General features: G+C 38.9%; 1 protein-coding gene across 1 annotated transcript in view; it reads right to left on the minus strand.

Annotated features, from left to right (window-relative positions):
* The window catches only part of LIN52 (lin-52 DREAM MuvB core complex component), a 39,727-nt gene extending 19,613 nt beyond the window's left edge, over positions 1 to 20,114 (minus strand). Inside the window, exons 1-5 of the mRNA XM_021542753.3 lie at positions 20,021 to 20,114; positions 19,866 to 19,940; positions 19,617 to 19,654; positions 19,079 to 19,145; positions 17,982 to 18,065 (exon numbers count right to left, since the gene is read on the minus strand). Of these exons, the coding sequence (XP_021398428.1) occupies positions 17,982 to 18,065; positions 19,079 to 19,145; positions 19,617 to 19,654; positions 19,866 to 19,940; positions 20,021 to 20,039 (283 nt within the window). The 5' untranslated portion in view covers positions 20,040 to 20,114. The remainder of the gene's footprint in view (positions 1 to 17,981; positions 18,066 to 19,078; positions 19,146 to 19,616; positions 19,655 to 19,865; positions 19,941 to 20,020) is intronic.
* Positions 20,115 to 20,175: the final 61 nt, after the last annotated feature.

The following is a 20,175-nucleotide window of genomic DNA, read 5'->3' on the forward strand; positions in this document are numbered from 1 at the left end:
ACACTACCTCAGCTGTGTTTCTACAATTCACTGTGTGACAAAAAAGAATATTGACCTTTTACAATGCACACCCCTATACTAATCTTTCCCATAAGAGTAGAATTCAGAAAAATTGATCTGGAGTAAATAAAAAACAAAGCCATGTGCTTAGAAAATAAAAACTATTTCTAAAAAGTTTGATCACATTTACATCTCCATGCTTCCTCTAGACTATTTCTAACTACTTTTCAGAACATGCGACTGAGTGTGTTGGAGCCTAAGTTAATTATTTTCATATTCAAATACAAGAGTACTGATCTTCTACACTATTATAAGCATAAGAGCCAATAAAAAGTGCCAAAGAACGCAAGGTGGGAAAATAACCTTCTTTCTACTAAGTCTTCTCTGCTTCAGAGAGACCAAGCAGGCTGGTTTCAAAACAAGAGCAAATGATATAACCAAACAAAAGCAGATCTGAAAGGTGAGCAAACCCCACAAGCCACAGAGTCATTATTACTGTGTCGACAGCACACTTGTTAAAAATGTATATTTTAATTTTCTGTATTGCTTAAAGGTTCCAATTTGCCCAGGGATCTAGCTAAGCTGCCATTTTCTACCACGACACAGTCTAATCTTTATTTAATGGATTTAGCATCTATCTTCACTAGAGTGGTCTCTAAGGGGAAGGGGAGGGAAGTATGAAGGGGTATGAAGAGATGATCAGGGCCCCCCTCTCCTTCATCCACCCGGCGCTCATGTTTGTGTTCAAAATTCAATTACCTCCTTATTGATACTTCACAGAGATATTTAAGCTGCAAACATGAAGCCCTGATTTCCCAGGGGGCCATGCCCCTCTCTATTTCACTGCTCTGCTTCCCCCAGGGTGAATTCCTGAGGCGTCCATATTAATAGGTAATCAGTCACAATTCATTTATTAAACAGCTAGCAAGGTTTATCAGCCTGCCCTGATTAGCCAGAAGAAGCCACTGAATTCTTAATTTATTTATGGAAATATAAGTGTCTTTTTGAATTCCATTCATGAAAAGACAGGGTGCCATGGGTCTGGCACACTGAATTCTAACAGGGAAGCACCAGGCAGCCTGGTCACTGAGGACTTTGCAACTTCAGCCTAGTAAATGCACTGTGGTGACCCCAGCATGACCAAGAGATTTAGACCAGAAACTCAGACAAGGATTCATAAGCCAGCTCTTCAGAGGGTAGGCATTGCCACCCACTGCAACTAGAGAATTACTATCTTCTGATGGCTCAGAGTGTGGAATAGCTGGAGAAAGTTCACTAAACAGAGCCATCAGTACAACAAAGCTAGGCCAAAATAATAAAGAAAAAAAGACGCATTTTCAAAAATTTAATAAAACATTCAGACCAGAGCTGAAAACAACTGCCAGGTAACATTAATATATGCATTTACACAGAAAGTTCGGCTTTTTGAAAACTACATCCTGTTACAACCTTTACATTATTTCTGCTATAATAATTTCAACTAAACTGTTTTTAAAATGGAACACCACTACTGTACATTCAAACTGAGACACAAAAAGTCAGTGATGCTGCTGACTACCAAAAAGTGAAAATAGCTTAAAAAAATCTAACAAATAATTTCTCTGTTTTTTTAAAAAGAGATATGGAGTACTCAGTAAAAATTAGACCTTGAAGTCAAAAGACTTGTACATGCACTGGATACATCTTAAGGCAGTTAGAATACAGCTTCATATAACATAAAGCTTATATACATGGGCCTCTGAAGGTTATAGGCTACCACTGGTAAAAAACTTTTTTTATCCCTGTCGGCTGTGTAGTGATCTCCAAAACTCATATGCACCTGTATTTTACCCACCATAGCTACTTAATCAGAAAAACAGCTAGGAATGGAAGACTACAGAAAATGTTTATTTCCTTTTTCTTCCCAATACAAATTTGTACTAAGTAACTTTCAATGTGTCCCCCTCTGCCTTTGGTCACTTTCCTGAACAGCAGGGAACAACAGGGAAGTAAACACCAGTAAACACAGTAAATATAGGGATTCTATTTTCAAATGCTCCGAACGAGGTGGATGTCCCTCACACAGATGCAGTAGCCAAAAGGGTATTTTTGACTTATTATTTCCTAAAATATTTAGATCTTAAAACTGACAGGATTTAACAATATACAGTGTTACATGAAATATAGATGGAGGCATGTTTAAACATATGGAGAGCATTTATGTTAACACCCATTCTGAGACACTCTTATGAGACATTTTGTTTAGCAACTCCAGTGTTCTGACCATGCTATTGACTACAAAAGTGTTTAAAACTAACAAGTCAAAGCATAAAGAGGATGCAGATGCCACTCCACAATGCTGTATCTCACAAAAAATATTTCAGTTCAATTACTTGAAAATTTATTTCAAAAAACATTGCAAAATCCTATGTAGTTTAAAACTGGCCACGCCTATATCCTCTAAATTTACAAGCAAAATCGCAATAGTTACACAAAAGGTTTTAATATAAGATTCCATTACACAAAAATTGCAGTAGTGCATTAAAATATATAAAATCCCCACTTCCACTGAACTAGTACTACCTATAACCTTAAATAAAAAATATATTATTTCCTCTCAAATTACAGTGGTTAGACATGAAAAGATGTAGTACATGCAATAAATACATCCAAAATGCTAGGAGGACTGAGTGTTTGAATTCATCTACTACCAGAACTTGTATGTTGCAGGTGTTTGAAGTCAAGGATAGTGTGGGGAAATGAATCCTGGAAGAAGCATCTTTTTACTGCCTGAAAAAGTAATCAATAGCTTCATTGTTATTAGTTTGTGTTTTCCTCAAGTAAGGGTGATTCAGTATATTTTTCCTACTACATAATGTAGTTCCTAGAAGGAAAAAGACACAGAATTTACATGAAAGATTTGTCAATACCTTTCCTCCATTGTATAAGGAGAATTTTCATGCTGGCACAAGAAGCAGACACCACAGGATTTTACAACAGACCCAAACATCTAATCAAGTTGTGGCTCTCAAAAGGCAGTTTCTGCATCCCTCATTGTCTGGGGAACTGCAAATGCTACCAGTGAAAATAAGCCAACCTCTTCCTTTCCTGAGTCTATCCATACTTTACCTTTTCCCCCTTCAGCAGTATTCACAAGGGTGATTTTAAACAAGGGCTTTGCAGAATACACAAGATAGAGCTCACCACCAAGTAAAAATAGGACACTCATGCATATTTTCAACTGGGAAGCTCACTGAGCATCAAACTCAATGTTATTTTCACTCCCTCAATACGTAAGCTCCTTACCATGCAGAACACTGCAGCACTGTCCATAATAAACATCCAACCCATGATGCCCAAAGGTGCTGCAAAATGTAAGCTGCAACCATGTTACAGTTATTTCTAGTCTAGACAGACATTCCTAGTCTTGTAGTTTTCACTGATGTTACTCCTAGTTATTTCTGGTTTTCACTGCTCTCAAAACACAACTGAGTGAAAGCAAAGTAGCACTGGCACGTATAAAGAAAAAACCCTACAAAACTATAAGAAAATAGAATTTACTGTTACAATAGAGAACGCAACATTACAATCTTTAACTGCTTGACTGATTTTCAAACAAACCAGTTCAAAGTCCATTTTAATGCAACCAAGTCTGATATAGATACCCAGTCAAACCCCGCATGCCACTGCCCACCCAACAAACAGAACTGGAATTCATGTCCCTGTACAACATCCAAAGGGTTTTAAAATAAAAGCAGAAGCATTACCAGAAAGTAGTCCTTAATTTCTAATGCCTTCATAGAACTTGAGGAGAAGCACCTATTGCTCTGCTGAAAATTACTTTTCATACTTTAATCCTGTCCCATCTTGTCCTCCATCTTATACATTCATTTCTAATTTTCCTGAAACAATGCCTATATACTTTTAAGGCTACTATAGTAACAAACTGCATGGTTACAGTAAAGCCTGGGATGATTATCTTCTCTCTTTCTTGCAGTCAGTACCAGCAACATCATACTCTTAGTGACTTAACAAGGAACGTCACAAACTGCACTTCCTACACTACTTAAATGCTGTAACTTAAGTGATAGACATTTACAGGCAGAGTACAACACAGTTCAGAATAAAAATGAGACCCTTTAATTGACACTGAAGAAAATTAGATTCTAATTGCATATGCTATATTTTGCTGATGACAATGAGGTTAGCATTTGCAAAAAAAGTGTTATGAGTTCCTTAACGACCAACAGGTTATTAAGACCTTTGTCATATAAATCATTAGAAATGTGACATTTCCAACAGCAGAGAGCCCTCTAGAGCTACCATGGGATAACAGTTCAGCAACCCTCCAGGAGAAGGGCACCAATGCTGCTTAATTGGTGCCCTTCTCTGAGCAACAACTGGGCTCTTCATGGAATCCCCTCCAGATACTGACCAAACCCAATTTTACCTGATTCAGTAGAACAGACATCAAACTCCAAAATGAGAAGACAGAAGTCACATTTTAATTTGAAGAATATGGAAGCTAATATTTATTGTATTGCCAGTAAACTTGGAAAGCTTTAAAATGTAGTAATAGCTTTGGGGGAAGTTGTGCAAGGACTTAAGAGATACTTATTTATAATATATATGTTTGTAAAAAATCACCAAGTACCTAAAAAGCAAAATTTTACATGACAGTGCACAGTGATACCAAAATAATTGTCACTTTGTGAAGTTTAAACAATCTGTGGATATATTCCTCATAGCACAAAAAGCTCTCTATATGAAAATGCCTTATCAATGTAAAATTTCTACACAGAAAATATATTGTGCTGAACATATTATAATAAAGCTAACAAGCTTTCACTAAAACAGTGCTCAAAACAATACATACTTAATCAGTTATTAGATATCTTTCAATTATCTCCACTCTTGTGCTTGTGCTGTGGAAACCAATCAGTATGATTAAATCACAAACTGAAAATCTCTTCTTACACAGCATGGAGTTTGCTATTCCCACCTCCTCAATTACAGTACAAGTTGTAAGATAAATTGCAAGAAAATAACTAAACTATATCCTTTAGCTTTACTGTCAAGACTTACAGCTGTGAAAAGCAGTGGACACAGCTTTATTATCTTCTCATTGTGCCCAAAAACAGCAAGAATAAATTCACCCATTTTCTCACAACCAAAATCCATTGAAGCATACAATTTTGGGACTGACAACTGAATTACAGCACACCAACCATAGGTTTGGGTTCACATTTTAAGAGCCTAAGTTAATCACTTACAGTTATGAGCTGAACTTTCTGCCCATTAACTCATCTGACTTAATTATGATACAAGTTTGCAGTGTGCTTAGGGAACAACAGTCTCTTGGACACTTTAAAGAATCCACAAACAGCCTTCAAACATGCTTTCATGGGCAAGTATAAAGTAATGTTTTATTACCAAAATAAATTTCTAAGAACCAACACTTCACTGGAGGGGGGAGGTGAAGAACAAACTTGGAATGAATATGATGAGAAGAGGTAGTATGTCTACTCTGCTGGCAATAGCAGCAAGCTTCCTTTTTTGATCTCCAGCTAGAACTCAAAAAGCCACAGCAAAAACTTCCTGTAAAGAGAGAGGCAATTCAAAATATCTCAGCACCCTGACAAGTTCATGTTAGGATCCTTGAAGTCAGGAGTACAGTATCCCATTGGGGCTATTTTTATCTCAGGCCCACTGCTATATTCAACAATTCACTTCTAAATGAGAACATTTTCAGAACAAAAATCACTCTGTTTTACATAAATTGGTTACTTCTCTGCCCTAAATTCCCAAAATCTCACAGCCATAAACTTGTCATATTGGGACACATGGATATGCCATATTTTTACAAGATTTTTATTCTTACATTCCATTTTCAACGCCTAAGAAAATGCAAATAGCTGTCATTGCTTCCATTCTATTAACAGCAGCAATCCTTTGATATTCTTAAATGAAGTTATTGTCTTCTTTAAAAATCAAGTACAATCTTTGTGCATCAAGAAGACAAGGCTAACACATGAAAGAAAAGGTACATTCAGGTGTAATCTGTTGTATATGCCTGTGCACACACTGAGCAGGTCCACACCAAAACTAATGTGAGCATGAACACCGCATTGGAAACATGTCAGGATAGTAACTACAGGTGTACACCAAGGGTCACAGCAGAGTCCTCAGCTCCTTTTCCTTATCCCCTTAAAATGTGTATTTCTGCAGGATATGTATGGGAACTAGTTATGAAAGTCAAGCAATTAAAAAGCATTTCTGAGGTATTCAAGGGACTATACCAGCCACAAGTGCCTGACAGCTCTGCGTGTGTCAAAGTCCCTGGAGAGCCATCACATTTCAATTACTATCACTAACATTAGTCATTATCAGGCTGGCTTCAGTCCCTGGGGAAGGCAGCTTGTGATGACAATATCCAGCCTCTCCTTGTAAAACAATTCATTAGGCAAAGCGGAACAGCTGGGGCAGCCACGTGGATGGCTGCAGAGTGGCCCTCCCACTGGGACCTCCAGCCCCCCCCTGTCCTTTTGGACAGGAGCAGCCACCGCCCCCATGACAGCTGTAAAAGCCTCTGGGGACACTTCAGGTTTAATCAGTGCTCCTTATACTCAGGGGAAGTATTTGATTGCAAACTTAAACTAATGGCACTCAGAAGGTTTCAACAATCATCAGATAAGAGGCTTTAGGGCATTTTTATCTTGTTCTAATGCTCACAAGTTAATGAGGCAATAAGAGACAGATACTATCAGACTTGGTCTAGCAACACTGTACAGACAGGATCCTCAAAGCTGCATTTACTGTAGATGCAAGAGGTAAGGCGGCAAGTTCACTATTGATCTTACAGAAGACTTCATGCTCCAAACAAGTGAAACCACTCAATAACATGACAAAATGCTTGGCAAATTTTCACATAGCTTTGTATGCATTATCACTGGATTCAAAATGGAGGAAACTGAAGAGGAATATAGCAAACCAAACAGGTAAATAATCTCTGGCATTAGAACGGATACAGACTTATAATTTCTAACCTTTTTACTGCTTGCAAATAGAAATCCTTTTATATATATATAGTGTCTGCAAATGGCTGAAGATAGCCTCACTTTTCTTAGTTATTCTGCTTGGGTCCCAGGCTGAAGAGCACTTGATATTGGGATCTGTTTTATTATCATATTCTCATTTTACTGATGACTGACACAAAATTCTAATGATACCTTCCTGTGGCATATTATAACAGCTAGCAGGAGGAAATATCAAACAGCAGCAAACAGCAAAGGATACTTAACAATAAATGCTTTATATGTTGTTTTTTAAAATTAATTATTTTTTCAAGGCCTTGCAAAACCAAGTTAACGTGAACTCCACCTTACAGCTGGGGAGATAGGAAGAGGCACATAAGAAGGCAAATAAATGAACCAAGCAGAAGAGGGGTAGTACCAGAAACTGCGCCAAGTCTCCAAAGTCACACTCTAGTGAGATTTTTCACTAGGATCAGCTGCACTCTGCAAATAGGTCCAGCAACCCATACTGTGGAAGAAAATTTTCTCTTCACTCCTGCCAGAAGCCAAAATTTACAGGAAAACATTTCAGAGATGGCACATGGATAATCTTTCCAATATTTGTAAATACAGAGTAAATGTTTTAGTAACATAGAAGTGGAAAGTTTTAATCGAATAAAGGCATAGGCAAAGCAAAAGATGTTTAACTAATAAATACAGACCAGTTGTAAAGATTTGAGAGTGCCTGATAGAATGACTCCTGAGATTTGTTAGGCTTTTTTGTGATTTTAAATGATAATGGAAAAATGCACATAACCTTATGCTTGATCAAACTTTTCCCCATCCTCAATTCCTCCACTGACAGTAGTCTACAAGTTATTCTGTCAGAATGAGAGTAGCAAAAAATAGGCTTCTGACAGTATAATGTAAGAACATTTTGTTTGTAGTCATGTTTCTTTCTGTGCCAAGCATGTGGCAGGTAGAAATGCTTTAATGTGACAGCCCATTCCTTTACTTTTGTGGCTAAAAGCTCTTCAGCTGAGCCCCATTGACCCTCTACTTGTGTAGACAGATGTGGGTGGTTTCACTGTTCATTTCAGCCAAGACGCACAAGAACTTCTGAGTATTCTTAGGACCATTCTCCTATTCTGCTTAAAGAATTGTACTGAATGGACTGTACCTCCCTGTGCACAAAAAGGCATTGAGTAGCATACCAAAAATCCTGCAGAAGCTAATAGTGATGAACCAGATGACTGATTTCACAGTCTTCAGAGCAGTTTGGTCAGTTAGTTTTCAGATTAATCAGATTTCTTTCTCTTGTTCCCAACACAGAAAAGACTCCTTTTTCTTAACCACAAGAAGTATCTAGATCAACCTTCACTCTACCGAACTCATAAAGTCTTTTCCAGAAAGGATCAAACCATTGCAGAATTTCTACCTACTATTGAACAAACTATAGGAGACAAAGGAGACTTTCAGAAGAGACATTCTTAGACAGAAATACCTGGGTATAAGAAATGTTTTGTGGTTTTTTTCTTTTAATTGGTTTGGTGTATTTATTTTGTTGTTCTTATTTGTTGGTAGTTGTTGTCCTGGGTTTCTTTTTTTGTGGAGGCAGAGGTTTTGTTTTTGTCTTGTTTTAATAAAGCAAATAATACATCCTGGCTGAAGTTCCTTTCAGAGGTAGCCTTTGTTTTAACAAAATCAGATTCACAAACTAGGTATGGACATGTAGAAAAGGTGAGGAGGAGGACAAGACGAAAGGGAAAAAAAAAAAACACATTTCAAAAAAGATCAGGTAAAAAATATCTAATTAACTCAGCTTTTATTTAGAATTTAGTTGCTGCATTGAGCATCACTCACTTCAACAGCAGTTATCTACCAGGTCTTGGGCCACTCAGCATATGATCCTTATATATATATAGCTTTGGAAACTCAGTTATCAGAGCTAGATGGGATGCTGCCTACCACTGGAAAAACTCCCCATTGTACTTCCAACTTCAGGCTCCAGGTTTAAACATGCAATGGCAGGTGCCATTTTAACATTTCTAACACTTCTACACCTAAGCACATTTTAAAGCTATCTATGCAATCACAGAGTTTACATTGTTTATGATAATCTCCCTTTGGGAAGAGGTGTCCATCAGCATTAAAAAATGCAGTCAGCTGCATTTGGGAGCCTCAATGAATATCTGACAAAATGGAAAACTGGGGTTTTACAGTCACTTTGGATATCTGAAAATAATTCTGTGGCAAAAAACCTTATTACGAAAAAAATTATTAAGTCACAGACAAAAAATCCAACCCAAACTGTAGAATTTAACAAAGAAGATTCCACATAGACAGTTATCTACAACAGGCATCAAACAGAAAATACAAGCACAGAGAAACTGCAGAAGTTTGAACTTCTAACACATATAGGAGAGTTTTAGAGATTTTTTTTCCTTTTCTCAAACCTCACAAGTATACACCTCCTTCTACAGCAATCAGAATCATCAATGCTTGGAGACTGTGCTGATGCCTTAGTACCCACCATTAATGTCCACCATAGCATCTTTCCCTAAGAGTAAAGGAAGGGCAAGAAGGCAAAGATGCAGAAATTTCTTGAAACTTATAGAAATATTCATTCTACTTTACCAGCAGACAGAGAACACCCTAAGGATCCATGCAGTATTTCTTTTCATAAATGACAGTAACCTAGACACAGCATTTGTTTTATGGTAAGACTGCACTATCTATGCATATGGGTAGAATCACATCTGATATCATCAGTATACTGTCTCTCCCTGATTCTATATTTTAAAATAACCTCAATCTGCCATTTTTTTCCTGCACACAGAGGGCAACTCAAACACACCCATTTATTAAAAAAAAAACAAAACAATAGCAGCCATGGCCCAAACTCAATTTCCATCCTCACCATTGCAACCTAATCTCCTGGCACGTTAATGCAAATCAAAGCGAACACTTCTCTGACACTGGTAGCAAAGCATGTTCCTCTCCCAAGAGAGACCTGTAAAACAGGACAGTCACTGACAGCAGTACAATTACTGACACAGATACAGACTTTATGGACATGTTTATCTCTGCTGTAAATCCACACTCTCTCTCCACTCCGATTCATGAGTCATAAAGAAATTGCAGATAATGAAAAAGTTGGAGAAATTTACAGCGTGTCGGAAACCTCAGACAGCCAGAAGAAATTAAAGAGCTGACTGAGGATAAATCACACAGGTACAATTAAAACTTCCCATGCCTCCTTCACTTCCAAACTGGGGCACAAGCCAATGGAGATGATGAAAAGTTGAGGTCACGACTCCTCTGACTGTAATCATTTCTTAACTACCTACATGTCAGAATTAGCCAATTCACAGATCATGTATGAATTGCAATTTCAAGCTGGCATTCTGATGTCTCACTATTCCAACAGGAGGTGCCCCAGAAAAATCCTGCCTGTAAATAAGCCACCCAACAAACAGTATAAGGAAAGGTGATTTCCTTGTCCCTCTGCAGATGCAGAGTATCTCTTACCACAGCAATGTGCATTAAAATGAAGCAGTAGATCTACAGTGTGGGAGGAGAGTGTAAAAAGAATCAGGAGAAAGGCCAAGGTTTCACATGGAGATCATAGCACCTTGGATATTGTGGTGACAAGCCATATAAACATCTTAACAGACAATTTAGGTGTTCTTTTCACCTCTCTGAAACAATCAAATAAGGCCCAAGAATTACTATAAATGTAAACTGAAAACAGCCTCTATATTTTTCCTACTGTGAAAAACTAAACCAACCATTTCAGCTGACTGTGAGCTCCTGAAATTCTCTGTGATCATCCCCTAACCCAAAAATGAACCACCCAAAATGTGACACATTCTATGGGAGAAGCCTACTAACACTAAGTAACACCTCAAGCTGTGTATTACAGAAATCCCATGTCTAAAGAGCATAATTTTGTTGTGCAGATGTAAAACTCTGCCTTCAAGCTTTGAAGCACATGAAGTGTACTATTTCGCATAAAGTCCTTGCCAGACACTGTACTAAATAACAAAATAAGTGAGAAATACGCTTTCAAGCAAAACTGAAACATGATGAAGATCTACTCAGCAAGGCAGGGAATGCAGAAAACTAACCAAAAAAAAAATAGTGCCTACAAAGAAAATTCTAAGCAGAGCAGAAATAATTGAAGTACACACACTTCAAAGTGCTTCTTTTTATGCAGGACAGTTCACCTTGTACATAAAGAAAATTTTGTTTAAGAACATAACAAGCACTAGACTTGGCAGACATGGCTCTCTTCCAAGCCAAACATATTTAGAACAATGTAGGCAGTCCAAAACACATTTGCTTCCATGATGTTTCAAACTAATACAAGCACACAAGTGCTAGAAGCATGGTACTTCTGGAGATGCCAGCTCTTAACAAAGAAAAAGTGAGCATCTTCTTCACTCTTTTGACAGCAGTCAAGATGGTAAAAACACTGCTGTATCTTCATAATAACTGGCACTGAGACTGCTGTGGGATGTGGATCCAAATCACACGCTACTCTTTCACTTTATTTCCTTCTTGTGTCTCCAAAAGGCAGTTCTCTTCTCCATCTCCACCACAACACTTTAGATAGTCTTACTTCCCCAAGGAAATAGGGAAAGAGTTCATGTTATAGAAAGAGTCAGCTCTTCTACAAAGTTCCAAAATCTCATTTTGACAAGTAAGAAACTACATGAGTCCAGTTCACTTTTCCATGCAACTCTCCAGACTACAGAGTGGACATACAGCTTTTACTAAAATGGAGCAACAAGAGATTTCAGAAGATGTCATAAGACATTTTAAAGCACTCTTTACTTACACATCTGTTCATATGTTGTTTTCCTACAAATATAAGAACCTGAAATGTTTTGTTGCAAACTGTACATACACACCAGAAAGAGCACCAGGCAACTGTAATGCAGAAGTGAGGCCATGTTCACAAATGTAAAGTAAGGCTTCTGAGCTTAAAAAGCCTCTGTGTTGCCAGGACTAAAGAAAAAGTGGCTATGATGAGAAAATATTTTTCTTTGATCAATTACATCATTGATAAGTCTGTTTGGGTACAAAGGCCAGGTGTTTTGCATGGAGCCTGAAAAGGCTACATGTTCATGCTCCATGGAGACACCCCTAGGCAAGCCAATCCATTACACAAAAGGAAAAAGGTATTTCAGTAAAAGGATACTTTATCTTCCCTAATTATCTTATTTTGATTCTAATTCAGCAACTTTGTATATACAAAGTTCAAACGTAGCAACTGTCAGGCCCAGTCCCCTAGTTTGAGAAATTCAGTCCACCAAAGATGGAGCCCAATTTAAACATATCCTACCTATGATCAGCATCAAAATGAAGTAAAAAAATAAACACCATCCAAAACTCAATGACATAGCCTGCAAGGATCACTGACAGAACTAAGGGTGTATACTCAAAAAATGCTACAGTTAAATCCTGATTAACTGCTCTGCCCCTCCAAACCTACAAAAAAGCTGAACTTGCAGTTAAGATATCACAACAGATAGCATTTATCTGAAATGACAAATGAAAAACGAAGACTACCAATCTAAGGAAAAGCGGCAATCTGTACATAGCTTGGAATTCAGAGGACTCCTTTATGATATTCCAGAAATTTCAGAGGCTGCTGAGGTTGCAGAGGACTACAATTCAAAACCAAGGACAGCTTAACTTGAGAGCAAGGTAGTTGTTCTTCATTTGTGTGCCCATCCATCTCTTGCTGTCTCTGGAAGAGTCCCTCCATTACAGGGAACCCTCAGAGATTTCTGGCAGTGGTTGCTTAACTACCAGGCAGTTTAGCCTATTACTAAAATAAATACCCAAAAATATCCATTGTCAAACAAAAGGTCCTTCCAACCCACCACCCTGACTGACATGCCAATGGCAAACATCTATAGAGGAGCGTAAGTGCAGGGAGGCACACAGCTGTACCTGCACAGTAATCTCTCTCTGCTTTCTTCATCTCCAAGATGTCCAAGCCACTGGGGACTCCACAGCAGTCAGACACCCTGGAAAGATTTATCTTCCAATCATTTTTCTCATTACTGAGTAAGAAACTCCAAGATCACAAGCTCCATTGGTGATGTGTTCTGACTTCAATTCACAACACAAGTATCTTCTCATGTCTGTCCCAACACACTCTTTTATTCTCTCTGGCTCCCATACTATGAGAAGTCATTCCCTATCCACCCTTTCTCTGCATTAATGTTTTAGAGATCTTTTTCACATGCTACATCAGCTGTTTCTCTCCAGGCCAAAAAACCCTAGCCATTTACTTATTCTTCATATTAAAGAAAATGATCACTGAGTGACTAAACCTGAACTGGCTGTTCCTCTATCAATCTGGTGCTACAAGATGATCAACCTTTTGCTGTTCACCTGCAATCCCCAAGGTCATCCAGGTCTAATCCATGGGCCCTCGATTAAACAGCTCTTCAACTACACCCTTTTTTTAATTTGCTTTAACATATATGGAAAATAAATAAGCGTTACAAAGAAAATAGGAGCAAAGTTGCTAGAAGCTAGTGAAAGCCAGGGTGCACAAAACCATGGGAAACTATAAATAAAGAGACTTGGTTGAGCATGCTTGGGAACTGTCTCATTCCTCTTGAAAGAATATGAGGATTTGACATTGGATAACACACTCATTCCTAATTTTACACCAAGAACATCACAAACTGCCTTCAACTCCAAAAAAAATTTTAATCTAATCTAACACAAGAGATTAGACTGGCAAAAATCACTGACAGGGAAATTCTAAATTATATTCATATCTGTTTGGTCAGTTATCCCACATTTTCTAATGTTTAAGGCACACACAACACTAAGGCATCATTGCCTTCACAAAGATATTGGGGTTTAAGAAGAACAGGCTTTGCAGAAGTCTCACACTGACAGTATCACTGGAGCAGTACTGTGATACCATAGTGGCTAAATAAGCATTCTGGCAGCAGTGAGATTTTAGACACATGGCTGTGATAACCTGCTATCTATATTTACATTTCAGGACTTCTGAATCAGTATAGCAGGTGTTATCTGAAAAATATCAGAGAGTCACAGGAAAACAATAGCACAGGGAAACTTCAAAATGTCCCTGGACAACCACATTCCTTCAGTGACAAGAGTGCCTTTCCCATTCTCCCATACTACACATCTTTTATACCTAAGCTTTCTTCTGAAGTTTGGAGAAAACCAAACTTTTAGGTTTGTTATAAGAAAAACATTTTCCTCTGTGTATGTAGTTCTCAGATACACCTTTCTGTATACATATATCCCAAAGGATGACAGGACATCTCTTTAAATACATGGACTTCTCAAAGTTGCCTGTTCATGAAACCAAGACTTCAAAATACGTCTCAAGTCCACTTTGACTCAGATACTCTAAAAGGTGCAATGGGTCATACAGTGGAAAAACAGAGCTTTCAATCTAAATTTGCAGTTTACATTAATCGTTTTGAAAATTGCTGCTTTGTGGGCCACAAACATTGAGTCAGGGTCTGTGACTGGGCTCCCATAAAATAATTATTTCCCTCTTGCTTGCCACATTAGCTGGGGTCTGTTCATTCTGCCAGTGCTCACTACTCCACTCCAAGCAAAGCCTGCAAGTGGAAAAACTAAGGGACACAGAAGAGAAGGAAAAAGTTTGTAACAAGACTTTTCTTCTTTTTTCTTCCCCAAACTCAGCAATGAGACTCACTGAGTGGCTGCAGCTCACATTCAGAAGAGCTACTATGCCTCTCAGTCACCTTAACTGCATGAACAACTAAAAGTCAGTTTATTCATTGAGCCAAATTCCTTCTCCCTTAAAATACCCACTTTAATGGGAACAGTAAAACTGACACAAAGCAGGATTTTAAATACTAAAAATGGTTTCGATTATTAAAACCAATAAAATAATTAACCAAAGGAAAGTAGAAACTCTAATGTGAGAAAGTTGGACTTCATAGTCTTGGAGGTCTTTTCCAGCCTAAATGTTTCTGTGATTCTGAGAACCAAAGCAAACAGAGAAAAGCAGCTACAAGCAAAATGATGAGGTAGAATTTTACAGAAATTAAAAAGCAGACAAGGAAACACAAGCTGAAACCTCAGAGAAAGTGATGAAAAAGAATTTATTTTTAAAAGGCTTTCTTGATACAAGGACCTGAGCCTGGAAGCTTCTAGAGAACTCCAGAATCACCTTTTAACAAAGAATAAATACACAAAAGAGACCCAAGTCTGTCTTTAAAGAGAAAAGTAAAAAAAAAATTTTAAATGGTTTATGCTACAAAAATCCTGCTTCATTCAAGGAAGGCTATACTTTGATATGAATCCTGTGCTAAGGAAGAGAAGAATATTCTGCAAGGAATACTTCAAGCAAGAATCCAGCTACTAACATGCCAGGAAGAAAATGGTAGAACAAGCTGGAAAGAAAAGCTAAATTATATGTTGATAAATTAAATTGATTCACAGAAGCCATGGGGCAGTCAACAAACTAGATAGGGTTAGTTAGGGAAAGTAAAGTTAACCCCTATGGTAAAAAAAGGGGAGGAAGTTAGTTGTAGAGAAAGGAAATATGTGAAAAGCACAGAACGAAAGGAGGAACTGAAAAATCCATGGCCAAAAAGTTGGGACAGCTGGGATTGTAGATAATAAAAATGTGGGATTCAGGCAACGGTATTCAACTGTTCCTAGATGAAAGCCATCCAGATGTCCCATCAAGCTGGACAAAATATTCAATACATCTGTTCCAAACTTGTCAAGAAAGCCCACTTATACAGGCAAAATAGTAAGAGAGTTCATATGAATTCAAGAAACAAGGCATGTAACTCAGTAATTAATAATTAATCAAACTACATAATGCCAAATCAATTATTCAGATTTCAATGCTAATGTTGCAATAGTACCTCCATAAATAAACTTTTTGAAAGGTATCCAGTCCCACAGCACTTTGCCTAATGAATTCTAATGCAAAATTGATGTAAAGTATGTTGTGAACTGGGTATAACAATAACAGATCTCACAAGATGATTGCAATGTCACTCAATAGATACATTTTTCATGGAGTGCTGCAGGAATCACCCTGGTCCTGCACAGCACATAATTAATAACTTGGATAAAAATACAAGTATTTGAAAATATGAAGTATTTGAGGTGGGATCTAGAAGAGTTGGAAGGAAAAGTTGCTAATACAATGAAGCAGGATTCTCTCAACCTCACTGCTGATGAAACATTTGAAAATGCCATAAAAAAAGATAGTGCACATTTTGAAAAGAAAATATGTCACAAAAAACAATCTTGGGAAGAACAGCTTCAAACCATAACTGAAATGTCAGAGTTTTATAAAAAAGAAGCAAAACTTCTGCGGGAGGCAGGCCTCATGCTGCCATCTAGAGGAGACTGGTCAGCAGCAGGCTTTGTCCTGCTTTTGACAGCCAGCGTCAATGCACCGGCCAAGTCAAGAGGGGACCAGTACATTTCAGTACAGAGAAATAACCAAACTATATACGTCTGAGATAAAACCACAAGCCTCTTAACTTTAATGAACAGATATTTTGGCTTTTTTTTTTTTTATTATTGTTCTCTCACTTATTTGAGGTCCATAAGAGAAAATAACCTAAGGACAGTATTAGGAAAAACAGTCCTGAGCAGTTTCTGTTCAAATTCCACAACTAATTTTTGGTAAGAATTTTCAAAGATAAATGTACATTACAACACACAAAATAGTAAATAGATTACAGTAAAGGAAAACTGCCTTCAGTGAGAAGAAGTTACAAGCATGGAAAACTGTCATAAAGGTTGAAAATTCAAGACTTAAGTTATAACTGTTGAACCTCGTATTTCAGTTTTCACCCACTTTGTCTTATTTATATATGCACTTGTTCTCAGTAAAAATAAATGGAACCACATGTAACAGGTATTACACATGCAGTAAGGAAACAAACACCTCCCTAGCTTTACTGCAACTCAGGCTCTGCTAAAGTCCATTTAGCAGAATGACACTGTCTGACATCAGAGCCTGTAACTTAACTGAGAAAGCAAACCATCAGCCAATCTTTGAATTTGACTCAGTTTTACACTGTTATACTTTAACTTCTACTCCAAATGCTTCACACAGTCTTAACAGATATTAGCACTGAAAGTAAAATAAACTCAAAGTAGGTTAAAACAAGCTTAATGATTTGTTATTAAGAATGCATTAGGCTATCCTATGTCTGCAGTCAGAAAGACTCTAAAGGTTTATTACTAAGTTGTAGTACCCACTAAAAGCAAGGTGAAAGACTTGAAACTTTTGGTGCTTCATGTAGCCCAAGAGTAATTACAACCAGGGTCTAAACAGAAAAAAAAATGTGTTGGTATGTATGGGTAGTATTAAAACCAACTCCACAATATTCTTGATATCCTCAAAGCTATATCAACCTGTTAACAGGAGTCCTAAATGAGACAATGAAAGGAGCTCTTTTTTCAAAAAAACACAGAAAGAGTTGGCTGTTTGCAACTGGGATGAAAGTCATCTTTATTACTCAATGACATCACTGCCCACCACAACTGAGTGTAAAAAAAGTAACAGCTACAGAAGCAGAAAGCAGTATGAATACCAAAGTGACAGGAGAATCCTATACACAAATTTCCCTGTGGAGGCAGTGCATGAAATTTGAGAGAAGTACTGCCACAATTATTTTGAGAAATACCTTTAGAATTTGAGTGGGAAATTAAGCAAAGTGACCTGATTTATGTAACACAATGTTAACTCAGGAACAGAAGTCTCTGTGCCACTGGGTAACACCAGACACACATCTTCCCCCATGCAGGTAGGCTGTAAGTTGGAGATGTAAGTTCATTCTCTCATCCTGTTGCAGGAGGTCACTGTAAAACACTTGCCAAATCTGTCAACACACTTTTCCAGCTACCAATGTACAGGCACATGCTTTAGTGGAAAGATTTGGAATGCAGTCAGTCATATCTGTGTACAGCACTTACATTCATCCAGTCCCAGTTGATAAGCCAGGTTCTGCAGGCCACGAACTTTTTCCATCAGATTAGCTGTAGTAAGGCTCCCCAGCTCTTAAAAAGAGAGAAAAAGACGAATTTTAACCCTCTCTATAGTCCTCCAATAGCAGTTCACCTGTTTAGTACTTCACAGAGCACTTTCAAGCCTTAATTCTGTCAGGATCTGTTTCAGTGAACAGCGTACATTCAAAATTCAAGCTGACTCCACTCCTAATTTTAAAGTACGGAGAAAGGCAGCCATGACTCTAGTTCGTGATTTGATCTGCCACCATTGCAAAGAGTAATTTGACCTATACTTTAGAAGTTCCTCTAAGTTCACACTGCAACATGAACAAGCTATATAAAAGTAGCAAGGGAATGGACTTATTTTGCATTAATAACGTGAGTTCAAGCACATTTCTTGGAGTGAGTCAGAGTTAAATTGTCTCACTTTCACTCTGTAGCTGTGACATGTCACTGTGACACGATCACACACCATCATTCAGAATTCATGACAGGAAGAGCACGCTGAAGGATATTGACTGCAAACTAACAGCTGCACCATGAAGAAAGTGTACATGCTAGCTAATCCTGCTGTAACTTGCCTGTACAGCCTCACCGTTGCATTGGAGCTCCTGGATCTGTGAGGGAACACACACACGTAGAGCATCTCTGAACAAGTCAATCAACAAGTCTAAGCTACTCACCAACTGATCAGCTGAGCCCCTCCAAAAAATTAATGCTACTTCTCAAAATGCAGGAGATGCTCACTATACTTATATGGTGATAAAAAGGCTATGGGAGGTGACTGAAATATACACAATGTTACATTGCTTATCTTGAAAAATCAGCCTGCCACTGATATCTGGATAGGCTCTTGGAAATAACTGGTTTAATGAAAATGTCTATCATTAACAAGATGAAGAGACTTATGAGTTGGAGATTCTGCAAATATGATGGCTAGAGATCTCAGGCCATAAGGCCACCACCAAAACATTTAAAGAACAAGTGTTTTAAGCCTCTTAGTAACTACTGAATTCCCATCTGCTTTGGCAACCTTAATTCTTGCCCACAATATTCATACTCACCCTTCAACATATCAATATCATCATTTTCTAATTCAGCCATCCACTTGGGGGGAGAACTTGTAATGGGCTATTTTGAAAAAAATAGAAGTTCATATTCAGAAAAGTCCATTCTTAGAATTATACAATGAAGTACGATCTGTATTGAAAACTAGTTACAACAACAGCAAAAATGCGAGAGTGTGTGCCATAGAAATACCTTTATGTTTAATCTTGCTTTTTCCTGGACACTTTAGAGTTAAAAACGGCATGCCACCATTCACAAGCCAAAAAATCAGTATGAAAAATAGGATTTTCTGACGTTTAAAAGCCTTTACTGCTTTCAAAGTATAATTCTCATACACAGTGAACTACAGAAGGCATAAAAAGAAACACATATATAAAAGATACATTAAAACCAAAAGCTATATTGTAGCATATATTGGACTTATTGCTGAGATACGGTTCATAGAAGATGTAAAGCGCGCAAGAGAACCTGCCGATCTACTATTACACGGAAGGAAGAAACGCGAAAGGGAAAGGCAAAGCAGCGCTCACTCACGCTTTTGAAGGAGGCGGCGAACTCGGCAACCCCGGGCACTGGGGAGAGAAAGCGGAGGTTGGCACGGGGTGAGCGCTCCTGCGGGCGGCACCGCCACCCGCCCCGGCCCGTGCAGCTGCCCCAAGGAGGCCCGGCCCGGCCCGGCCCGTGCAGCTGCCCCAAGGAGGCCCGGCCCGGCTCGGCCCGGCCGGGCTCTCCCCACCCCACCCCGAGCTGTCAGACTCGGGGCCGCGGGCCCGCCGCACTTACGCTGCTCGGGCCACAGGTCCGGGGAGGCGCGGTCCAGCTTCTCGAAGCTCAGCAGCGAGGTCTCCAGGTCGGCGCCTGCAACAGAGAGGGGGTGAGGGCAGTGCGGGCGGGGAGCGGCGCGGGAGCGGCGGTGCCGCCCGGCCCTCCCGCCTCACCGTCCGCCGGAGCCGCCATGGCGCGCGCCTCACGTGACCGCGCCCGCGGCCGAGCCGCGCGGGAGCGGAAAGCAGGCCCCGCCCCCAGCCCCACGCGCCGCGCTCGCGGCCGCCGCAGGGCGGGGCCGGGCCGGGCCGGGCCGGGCCGTGACGCT

This window comes from Lonchura striata, chromosome 6 (genome assembly GCF_046129695.1).
Source record: "Lonchura striata isolate bLonStr1 chromosome 6, bLonStr1.mat, whole genome shotgun sequence".
NCBI classification, from domain to species: Eukaryota; Metazoa; Chordata; class Aves; order Passeriformes; family Estrildidae; genus Lonchura; species Lonchura striata.